The following is an 11736-nucleotide window of genomic DNA, read 5'->3' on the forward strand; positions in this document are numbered from 1 at the left end:
ACTATTTGTCAAATTTCCATATATTATCAAACTGTTCAATAAACAGCTACCATGAATGACAGTAAGGTCCCAGCCATTTGGAATGATCATTGACTTGCCAATCTCTAATCCCATAGGCCTAAACCTGAATCAAGACTTCAAGCCCCATGATTCCATTAATTGGGTCAATGATTTGATTACCCAAAACCTTAGGTGTTGGGATGAGGCCAAAATTAGGTCCATTTTTTACCCAAACATAGCTGACATCCTTAACACTTGGCTTCCTCAAACCGTCTTGAATGTTTTCTATTAATGATCAAGTTCAAAGGATTTAGGAGCACCCAAATAACAGAAAAAAATTTAAACAATTCGAATGCCAACACATCCACATACATAGAAAATTGTCAATCGTCTAATCAATCCAACTAGTCTTACTGTTATTACTAATACCTTAGTTTTAATTCTGCTAGTGTTAGGCAAAAAACCACTGGAGTTCCAGACTCAATACAATAGTTCGCAATACAATACAGATTACTGTCAAAAGAACGGTTGGAATATAGATGGGCAATAAAGTTATCTGGCTCACTGAAAAGGTCATGAGTCTCATGACCGTTGCTGTTGGTGCTCCACTCTCGCACTTCAACATTGACAGTTCTTTCTCCTTCATTTTGCGCATGCGAAAAAAAGAAGGAACACAAGAAAAGGCTATTTACACCCGTGGCACTGCCCTCTCTGTTATATCATTCCCAATGTCTGCTTTTATCCTTCAAAAGCTCAAAGTCATCAACACAGGGGGCTTGGCAGACTTGCCTTGTTGTCCCTTCCCCAACAGATAATGGAGGAAAAATGGCATGCTATCTGCTCCAAACCTTGATGCCAAAAGGAGTATATATCATGACTTCATTCGCTTCACATCGCTGTTCTGCTAAAACACCTTGAAAAACTTTAGTCACAAATAAAAAAATATATATGTTCTACTTCACATTATGGGCAAATTATCAAAAATGAGAAAATTGTTGGAATCTCTTGAATGCTAACAAAGATCATAGTCATAAAACACACCATTTTAATGCTTCTAAGAGTATATTATCCAAATACTAACCTAAGAAGGTGACTTCTTTACAAATTTAACGCATTCTCCTCATGTAGCAAGTCAAACATCTGATGTTCCCATGCTGACAATTCCAAACTGGCACACCAGCAGAGTCCCTTGTCATCTTGAACCCTCTGGGACTGCTTCTTCTGTTGCTAAGTTATCGAGAGATCAACAGTCCAGGCACCGGCTGCTTGACAATATTCTGAATTCACTAAAAGCACTCATTTCCAGGCACCAAAATCAATGGACTGAAGTGATATATGACCAAGATACAAATCTTTTAAATGTTGCTTACACAACCCGATCCGTCTTTTATTCAAGCTAGGATGAATACAACTTGAGAACCCTGTCTTCCAGCCTGGGAACTTCTGCCTTTCCATCACATGAAGAGTATAAACATCTGGTGCTGGAGAAGGGCACCCCATAACAAAACAATTGCAAGGCCGTGACTGGGTCACCACTCTTGCTAGAGAAAGTAAACACAAGCCACTATAAGATATCCCATACATCAAAGCCTCATCATTATCAAAAGCTTGGGTATCTGATGTCTCATTTTCCATCTCTTGCTCTATTTCTTGAGTAGAAGGAATCCTGCTCAATTGTGAGTCAAACCGTTTTTCTATCTCGTTTTCATGTATCCGGTACTTCGCTGCTAGAGTACGAATGCAAGATTTCCTAACTTGATCAGAAATTAAGAGCTTTACATCACTAAAATTATCGCACTGACTACACCATCTAAGCCAACGGCGGACAAGACCAGAAAACCAGTTGATAATCTGGTCCTTATCTTGTAAAACAAGCAGAGAAGTTGTACGAGGGTGCCCTTCATAGGTGGCCAATCCATATCGTAAAAGCCTCTTTTTTATGGCATCAACAGGAGCAATAATCTCAGTGATGGAGTCAGATTTGCTAGAGGAGTTCAAATTTGTCAAAAGAGCAAGAGTAGAAGCTGTCTCAGAAGAAACATATTCTTCTGCACGCCTCTGAAATTCATAAAAGGAGTCCATCAGTTCTTGGGGAAGGGATGGTTCTGCAACATACTTAGAAAGGATAATTTCCTCACTCTTTGCTGTTTTGGCTTTAACATCTTGCATCCATATCTTTAGTAAGAGCTTGTACCAATGATCAGTTTCCATCCCAGCTTTACGGAAACGGGAAATTTGGCTCAAAATAGAGTTACAATCAGCTAAATGCTTGATTTCAGACTCTTTAACCTTCTTCAAACCATGACCCAGACATTTCTTGCCAATTCTAATAGTCCCGGCATTCCACGCCTCTTGTTTTTGTAAAGCAAACAAATTAACCTTTTCCTTTAACTTGTGAACAGCCTTCATAGCAGGACTTTCTCTTATGCTTCTTCTAACCAAATAGCCCAGAAAGCGAATCCCCTGGGGCCCCTCACATGGTAATACTTCTGTTTGATTGTCAACATCCAAGAGCAAAGAATTCTGCAAGTAATTTAGAATCTCACACTTAAAACTGAGAGCAAGTTCTTTGGAACCAGAGACTGCACAAAATATCTCATCCATGAAACGACAAGAATGAACTCTTATACTAACATTCTTTTCACTTTTGCAGTTGAGATCATTGCCCTTCAGCTGTCTCCTAAACCAAGTGCGCAGCTTGGAATAGGACCCATCTTGATTAGAAAGAAAACCTGGATCCAGAGCTTCATATTTCATTGACAATCTGTAAAATTCACGGTCAAAGAGGTCAAGATATATATTTATTAGTATAGGGGACAACACTCCCTCTTGTGGTAGACCATGACCTTTTGAAAAACCCCCGAACTCCAGATTGAGTACCTGAGCATCAAACATGTTGCGAATGATATCGTAAAACATGGGATCGTCTATCTTGTCCTCCATTGTTGAAATGATTTTAGCTAGGACACAAGCATCGAGCTTTCTATTTATGTGAAAGGTAAACCACCAATCAGGGTTAGAGATCTCTTTGTTGATGTACTTCAATGCCGTTGAGTGTCCTCTTCCACTCCGACAACCATGAGAAATCTTAGAAAAGTGGGGCTTGTAAACAACTTCTAGAACTATTCTGATAGCTTCCTGAACAATCTTCAACTTAATATTGGGAAGGACAAGGGTTTCTTTCCTTGCACCCTTTGTTGAGACAGAGAAAGTATTGGCATTGACATCAAAACTCCCACTACAAAGCTCTTCAGCCGTGGTTTCAAAAGAGGCTCTGTCATTATTTAATGATATATCTACATTTGAATTTAGCCTTATACAATTGTAAGCATCCTGAAGAGTGTCTGGATTGGCAATCACTTTTTCCATTAGGTTTTGAAACTTCCCATTCATGTATTGCTCCTTCACCCTCTTCTTTATGTGGAGTTCAAAAGACCTCTTCAGCCCCATTCTACTCCTGGGCTTTCTCTCATCAACACAAGAAGATTCTTCGACAAGACAGGCCAAGTTCTTTGCCAATGTCATTTTTTCAGTGCCCTTATCAGTGTCATCATTAGTTGCTGCAGCAGAAGAATAATACGTGCAAGATTGTAATCTTCTAGCAGACTTACCTGTTCCAAGTTACGAATGTGTTCATTTAGTCAAAAAAAAAAAAAAAAAAAAAGAAAGAAAAGAAAAAAGAAGCTATATTCTCACAACATAGGAAGCTTAATAACTTGAAGTTAACCAAATCCTTCTCTTCTTTTTTTTTTTTGGTGGGGAGCGAATTAATTTCTTAAATTTAGAGTCCACTGATTACATAGACAAATACTAGAAATCCCATCACTTTGTGTGGTGTGTTGGAGCCCATTCAACAAGAATACCATAAATTTTAGCAATCCAGGTCCTGGAAAGGCAGCCACATTAAACTGTTCAAAGTCAACTAAACTATACATGATGGCATGAAAGAGAGGGGGAGTGGTGGACAGAAATACACAGAGAACATATACGCGATTTGTTTCCACAACATTTCCAGGCACGCGAGCCATAATCATTTTTTAGGATGAGTAAAAATCTGAAAGGCGTATGGGAGCCAACATAAACAAAACATTATTCAGTTCAACTCAACAGAATCTTGTCATTATTACTTGGGGAGAATTCCAAAAATTCCCAAGATTCATATACAAATAGGTTTGCTAAGCTTTTACTTATTGAAATCCTTCTATCCCTAAGCCTAAGGGTCAGCTTCCTAACAGATAGAACTCCAAACATCCCACAAGTGGAGTTCATACAACTGAAACCACTTTTGAGTCTCAAAATCCGAGAAGTGACTATAAACGCGAAAATATCAAATTCATCTATATTGCTGCTAATAAAAAAAAAATATGATATCAAACTTTAAGCGATTATAGTGCGAAGCACCTAGGTATACAATGGTTTTATACGCCTTAAAGATAGCTGTCAAGCTGGCATATAACAATTTACCGATATTAGTTGAGAATGACGAAATGACTCGAGTAAGGTTCACGCTTTGCAGTATGGCACCTTTCAGCAAGTTTGCTTTGCAAACACTTGACAACCCCAAGAGCCGCATTGTTCTTTTTACTCGCGGACTACATGAACTCCCATAGACTAGAATCAGCCTAGCTTCAAAGAAACATAGAGACCCATTACTTCAAAGCTATATATCCTACTAATGAACTGAACAGCAAATAACCAACCAGAGGGAACAGCCTAAAGAGGCATTTCAACAGACAGGTGGTGTGCAATAATTAAATTTTGTAGGATTATATTCACAGGCCATAAACCTAGGCAACAAAACCATAAGGTGGAGTCTAATACCATGTAAAGTTTCTGTACAAATTGCTTGAATTTTTGTGGGTTTTTGGAGCTCTGAAAGATTTGTTTGTTCTTCCCTCCAATCAGCCTCCATGCGTTTTACTGGAGCTCCCAGTCTCTTATTTCTTGAGAGCTTCTTCAGTGGGGGGAGACAAACAAACACGTGGAAATCAAAAACCCAAAGGACAAACAAACAGCCCTTGAGGATTACAATGTCCACAAAACTGGGGGGAATCAAAAACCCATCTCAGAAATAGAAAAATCAAATCGGCATCCGAACCCAAGCCCAAAATCGGCCGAGAGAGAGAGAGACTCGACGGACGGTGATGGCGTGGGCTCTATGGACGGTGACGGTGGGCTCGACGGCGTCTTGCTGATGAGCATAGGGAACACAGGCAAAAGGGAGAAGAAAATGGGAGAGGACTGATGAGTTGTTCTATACGTGCGGAGAGGACCAACTATTTTACAAACTTCAACAATTTTTTTTTTAAAATCAATTACCCAAAAACAAATCAAATGATTAGTTTTAAAAAAAAGTTAAAAGGTTGTTAAAGTTATACAAAAATTATGTTAAAAGTTATACAATAAATATTTCTTATACGTGCGCCAAGAGTCCGGCTCTTGTCCCACGTGGACAAGTTTTATTGTTTTTATATTAAAAAAAAATTCAAAAATTTTTTATGACCAGCTTTATAATTTCTTTAAGTAATTCTACATGTACATTAAGTATCCATCAAGTGTCCATTAAAAAATTATGTGACTTTTAAAATCATTATTGAGCAAGTGATTGATCAAATGATGATTTTGATCAAATAGTAATTTTAAAAGTCACCTTAATTTCTGATTGACACTTATGTACTTTTAGAATTACTCGATTTCTTCTCCAAAATTTTCTTTCCCTCAATTTTTCCCTCCTCCCTCACGCCAACGACAGTCACCCACCAACACCGTCGACTACTAGCTACCACCGCCACCAACGATGTCCATCTCCATCTCCGGCCACTAGGTAAAGTGCGGTCTCCATCCACTGTGCCGCCATCTCCGACAACCCATATCCATCTCAATCTCCCTCCACGAAGACCCATCTCCATCATTTCCCACCATATAGATCTGACGAGCCTAGCCACTACCACCGTCGACGAGACTAGCCATCAAAAGAGGTAAAGGTTTTCTTTTCTCTTTTTTTTTTTCTTTTTTTTTTGAGTTTTCTATCAAAAAAATCTCATTTTTCCACTTGCTTTTGCATCTAGAATCTCAATTCCATTATTCTCAATCTAGTTGGGTTTGAAACTCAGATTTGATTTGGGGGTTTGAATCCCTAATCCCTCAAACACCTTATTAAGGGTTTTTTGCTTTATTTTATTGTCAAGCTTTATGAAAATTAGGGTATTCATTTGTGGTTTAACTTTGAATAGATGTGATTGATGTATGTAATTATTAGAAAACGGAGAGTGTGGGTCGTTTGGTGCAAATTATTAAGGAGAAAAAAGAGGTTGGCTTTTGATTTTGTACAAAGTGTTTGTTGTAATAATTATGTTAATTTTGCTATGATCTACCTAGGGCCTTTACATTGATTATTTGATCAGAAAACTACCAACCATGTATACTTTGACACAAATGAACTGTGGGTTATTATATATATATAAAGAATAAGATCATTTTGAGTTTTTCACTGAGTAACCAGGCCTCTTGCCTCACTCAGCATTGAGTGTTCGAGTCAAAATGTGAAAATTTCAATTTGGTTGATTGTATGACTTGTTTGGCTTTGTAGTCTTTTTTTATTTGAGTAATTAAGCCCTTAGTGATGTTTCTACATCTCGTACCCTAAGACCATCTGGTTTGGAAGTCACTAGCCCAACACTCGTTACATGAGTCAATTAGAAAGTTTAAGAGAGTCGAGCATTGCACAGTTTACACAAAAAAAAAAAAATAAATAAATAAAATAAAATAAAAAATTATAAATTATAAATAAAATAAAATAAAATAATTTGCATATTTTGCCTTGGTTGTTTCATTTGATGGGGATTCCAATGATTTTTGAGATACTTATCTTAAGATTAAAATGAAACCTCATAATTGTATATTAATTTCACTCTACACTTTTTAGAACATGTGATGTCTTAATTGTCCATTTATGAGTGATTCGATGTTGGATTCATGGTTTCGCACAGTGGAATCAAGGCAAACCCTGAAAAGGTCCGAGCTGCGCTGGAAATGCAGGCCCCTCGTACAACAAAGCAATTACAGCAATTGACTGAGAGGATTGCGGCCTTGAACCGTTTCATCTCTCGGTCAACAGACAAGTGCTTGCCATTCTTCAAGATACTTCGAAAAACGTTCGTTTGGAGCGACGAATGTGAAGAAGCTTTTGGCCAACTCAAGGAGTATTTAGCCAATCCACCACTCCTAAGCTCACCAGAAGAAGGAGAAATCCTCTACTTATACCTAGTCGTGTCACCATCGGCTATCAGCTCGGCACTAGTTCGAGAAGAATCTAGAGCGCAAAAACCGGTGTATTTCACCAACAAGGCGCTGCACGAAGCCGAAGAAAGATACCATTGGATTGGGAAGTTGGCTTTTGCCCTCATCACTTCGGCTCGGAGGTTGTTGCCATACTTCCAAGCACATGCTATAAGGGTATTCACCGAGTACCCCTTGAAGAAGATATTGCAGAAACCCAACCTCTCGGGTAGATTGGTAAACTGGGCCGTGGAACACGGAGAATTCGATTTAAAGTTTTATTCGAGAACCACAATCAAAGCTCAAATCCTGGCGGACTTCATTGCAGAATTCAACAATCTTCCCGAGAGAGAAGAACTTCCCGAGAGAGAAGAACTTCCCGAAGGGGATACATGAATAGCCTATGTCGATGGATCACCCATGAAATCCTGAAGTGGAGCCGGAGTTGCCATGACGACCCCGGACAAAGAGGAAAACTCAGTGGCATTAAAACTGAATTTCCCGACCACAAACAATGAGGCAAAGTATGAAGCAGTAATAGCAGGTCTCAGCCTAGCAGAACATCTTGGGGCGAAAAACCTAGAGATACAGAGCGACTCACAGGTTGTTGTCAGTCACATCCAAGGTGGGCCTGAAGCCAAGGGAGAAAAAATGATCAAATACCTAGCTAAAGTTTGCAGCTCTTGGGATCGTTTTGAGCAACTGGTAATCACTCAAATCCCAAAAACTAAGAACGAATGAGCCGAAACATTAGCCCGGCTATGGTCAGCTACAGATGAAAAGATCGCAGCCTCAAAGCAAGTGGTGGTTCTGTAGAACCCTTCTATAGCTAACCTTAAGTCGGTAATGCAGATTGAAGATTCCTACATCGTCCCTGAATGGGCTAGGGCTGTGGTCGAACACGTGAAGGAAGGAAGACTTCCCGGAAGACAAGAAGGAAGCTCGAAAAATCAGGATGCAGTCGGCTCAATATATATTCATCGGTGACATTCTGTACCGTCGAGGCTACACGCTGCCCTTTCTGAAGTGCCTCTCAACAACCGAGGCAGAATATGTACTGAAAGAGATTCACGAAGGAATGTGTGGTAGCCATTCTGGGGGTTAGATGTTAGCTCTTAAAGCTGTACGAGCCGACTATTATTGGCCCATGATGAACCGAGACTCAATGGAGATGGTCAGAAGGTGCGATAAATGTCAAAGTTTCGCAAGGGTTCAAGCAAATCCTCCAACAGAACTCAGCTCGGTTTCAGCACCATGGATGTTTGCCCAATGGGGGGTCGACATCGTAAGTCCCATGCCCTCGGGAAAAGGGAACTGCAGATTTCTAGGGGTCACAGTAGACTACTTCACCAAATGGGCGGAAGTCGAGCCTTTGGCGACTATCACAACTGAGGCGATAAAAACTTTCCTCTAGAAGGCATTGTATATCGGTTCGGGATACCATACGCCTTAGTAATCGACATTGGAACGAAGTTTGACTGCAGGCCATTCCAAGAGTGGTGTTCCGAGCTCAAAATTCGCTGTTTCTTTTCATCAGTGTACCATCCTCAGTCCAACGGGCAGGTGGAAGCTACAAACAAAACCTTGGTGAAGATACTGAAGAAGAAACTCCCGAAACGAAAGGGAGGATGGGTAGAATATTTACCGGAAGTCTTGTGGTCTTACTGAACCATGATTCGCTCGGCAACTTCAGAAACTCCCTACTCCCTAGCATTCGGAACCGAAGCGGTGATCTCAGTTGAAATAGACTCCCCGAGTTTTTGCATCCAGCATTACAACCCTGGCTTCAACAGCGAAGGTCTAAAACTCCACTTGGATCTGTTGAACAAAAGGCGAGAAGGAGCAAGAATCAAAACGTTCGCTTATAAAGAAAAGACAGCCATGTACTACAACAAAGCAGTCAAGCCTCGATCGTTCACTCCCGACGATTGCGTGCTTCGAAGGGTGACATTGGCAGCCAAAGATCCAACATAAGGGAAACTGGGACCTGTTTGGGAAGGGCCTTTCCGAATCAGCAAAAGCAATCCGAAAGGAGCATACCACCTTGAAGACACCGGAGGAAAGAAGCTGCCGAGACCATGGAATGCTAAACACCTTCATAAGTATTATATGTAATCTGATTATTTTTAAACTCACTTGTTTATCAATAAATGCAGATTCAAACAGCATACCAAAGCTCAAAATGCCATGGCAACAAACATATGAGACTCGAATCATATCTCGGTAGAAATTGAGATGATTAGATTTGGAGAAGTCCCTCATGCCTCGAGTAAATCGGCATGAGGGACAAGTACATATGAAACTCGAATCATATCTCGGTAGAAACCGAGATGATTCGAGTCAGAGAAGTCCTTCATGCCTAGAATAAATCGGCATAATGGACAAGAACATATGAGACTCAAATCATATCTTGGTAGAAACCAAGATAATTCGAGTCAGAGAAGTCCCTCATGCCTCGAGTAAATCGGCATGATGGACAAGTACATATGAGACTCGAATCATATCTCGGAAACCGAGATGATTCGAGTCGGAGAAGTCCCTTATGCTTCGAGTAAATTGGCATGATGGACAAGTACATATGAGACTCGAATCATATCTCGGTAGAAACCGAGATGATTCGAGTCGGAAAATTCCTTCATGCCTCGAGCTAATCAGCATGATGAATGAAGTACTAAAGAAACTCGAAGTCAAGCCTAGGTAAAAATCAAGATGATTCAAGTCTCGGCCTGATTCGAGCAATTGATTTCACAAAAGTCTAAAAGTCTCCTAAACAAAGAAAAATCTGAGGCTGAATCCTACTTAGTAAATTTTTTGACAGTTTCTACTGTTTCAAACAATACAATTGATCCTCCGTAAAAACTGACTTTCAAATACATTACTTAAACTTTTACACTTAGCCAGATTTAGCTAAGTATAAAAGTTGGGGGGTACTTGGTACTCAAATACTCGGAAAAAAAAATGCCAAAAACAACCACAAGCCAAGGAAGATAAAAACTCTGAAGTTTTAGTAAATATTGAAAATTTACACGAAGTATCAATATTAGTTTGTGATTGGCTACATTATGTTCAACAAAATCACTTTTATGTAATGATGCTTGTTATACAGGGATGCTATGTTATTCGGAGTCTACACTTTATTTTTGTCCTTCAAAGAAGACTCTGTGCAGAATTCAAAGCAGTTAGTACAGTTCCCTTGCAACCGTCCAGACGCTCAACTGTCCAAGCATCATCCGTCCGGACAACGAGAACTTTCTGTCTGGACTTTCCTATATGTCGAGAAGCTTTGAACTGCTCCAGCTTGCATCCGTTTGGACGTCTCAGCAGCACGTCTCTTCATAACGGTGATTCACCACCATCCCTTCGCTAGGGGGAGGGTTCACGACTCCTTCAGCTCGCCCAGATCGGTTTTCAGGTTGAGTTCTTTCCGTGAGCCTTCTACTCTCCCTGTCTTCTTCCTCGTGGGTGTTGCTTTCTCCTTTTTCATGTCCTCCAGGTACTTCAGGAACTCGATCATCCGCCAACCACCTCTGCAGACGGATGTTTTGCTGAGTTAGGACCTCCATGTCTCTAGACATTTGGGCTATTTGAGTCTCCATCTCAGCCGTATGTTGATGAGATGTACCCCCCACCTCATTACGGGGGTTATTTGCTCTTGAAGCTGTGGCTCTTGTTCGTACCATTTCAGATGTATTTTTGCGTAGTAAACGACGCACACTTGCTAGTCGTTTCCCACAGATGGTGCCAATCTGTTAGAACAGATTCTGGTATGGTAGTTGATGAACGGAAGAGGCCGCCTCCAATGTCCTGTAAAAGAGAAAACTTCGTCGGGGGGAATCCGACAATCCCACTCCGATGCTTTTGTCAGTATTATCTCAAGTGTATATACTCTTAATCACAGTGAGCAATCTAAAAAATACCTGTCTAGTTGCGAGGCATTTATAAATGAAATGTTGAGAGCGGTCCGGCTTTTCCATTGGACCACGTGTCAGATCTGGAGTGCTTGTCGACTACTCGGATCGTGGGATTGAGGTATACTCTCCATGATTGTTGCCAAGTCGGTTTTCAACCGACTTGAGATCGTGGAGTCGTGGTTCGTGCTCCGCGATTATTGCGGAGTCAGCCCTCAACCGGCTTTAGATCGTGGGGGTATTTTCCTATTGTGTGGAGCGTGGGACTGAGGTATTCTCCACGATCGTTGCCAAGTTGGTCTTTAACCGACTTGAGATCATGGGACTTCATGGTCATCGCAAGGTCGGCTTTTAACCGTCCTTGATATTTACGTAGAGACGGCAAATCACCGAGTTTGGACATGACAGTCCTGGTAATTAGCCATTGGTCTTAATGGGCCATGATCCTGGCCCATTGGGCAAGATCGGGATTATTCCCTAACAAGGGCCAGCCAGTATCACAGCATTCAAAATAAATTATATGGCCCTTCGACAATGTCACAGAAAAATT

The 11736-nt window shown here is 40.6% G+C and overlaps 1 protein-coding gene across 8 annotated transcripts; it reads right to left on the minus strand.

Moving 5' to 3' along the window:
- Positions 1 to 392: 392 nt before the first annotated feature.
- Positions 393 to 5267, minus strand: LOC133857698 (nuclear intron maturase 4, mitochondrial). Of its 8 annotated transcripts, XM_062293014.1 has the most exons (5): positions 4822 to 5267; positions 4465 to 4626; positions 2635 to 3611; positions 1082 to 2523; positions 393 to 901 (listed from the first exon to the last, which is right to left on the minus strand). In XM_062293014.1, the coding sequence occupies exons 1-4, from the start codon at positions 4910 to 4912 to the stop codon at positions 1297 to 1299; spliced, it is 2457 nt and encodes an 818-aa protein (XP_062148998.1). In that variant the 5' UTR covers positions 4913 to 5267; the 3' UTR covers positions 393 to 901; positions 1082 to 1296. The 8 variants fall into 8 exon arrangements, with proteins under 8 accessions (XP_062148998.1, XP_062149001.1, XP_062148999.1 ...); XM_062293017.1 differs by having other exon boundaries at positions 1082 to 3611; positions 4525 to 4622; XM_062293015.1 differs by having other exon boundaries at positions 1082 to 3611; positions 4465 to 4622.
- Positions 5268 to 11736: the final 6469 nt, after the last annotated feature.

The sequence above is a fragment of the Alnus glutinosa genome, chromosome 14, assembly GCF_958979055.1.
Source record: "Alnus glutinosa chromosome 14, dhAlnGlut1.1, whole genome shotgun sequence".
Taxonomy (NCBI): domain Eukaryota; kingdom Viridiplantae; phylum Streptophyta; class Magnoliopsida; order Fagales; family Betulaceae; genus Alnus; species Alnus glutinosa.

Excerpts from the sequence above, each read along its gene's own strand:
- LOC133857698 (XM_062293009.1), bottom strand. The coding sequence starts at position 4,912 with ATGGAGGCTGATTGGAGGGAAGAACAAACAAATCTTTCAGAGCTCCAA. Across the intron at positions 4,627-4,821 it reads TTGTACAGAAACTTTACATG|CTAGGCTGATTCTAGTCTAT; the intron begins GTATTAGACTCC and ends GTTTCTTTGAAG. Across the intron at positions 3,612-4,464 it reads GTCATTCTCAACTAATATCG|GTAAGTCTGCTAGAAGATTA; the intron begins GTAAATTGTTAT and ends AACTTGGAACAG.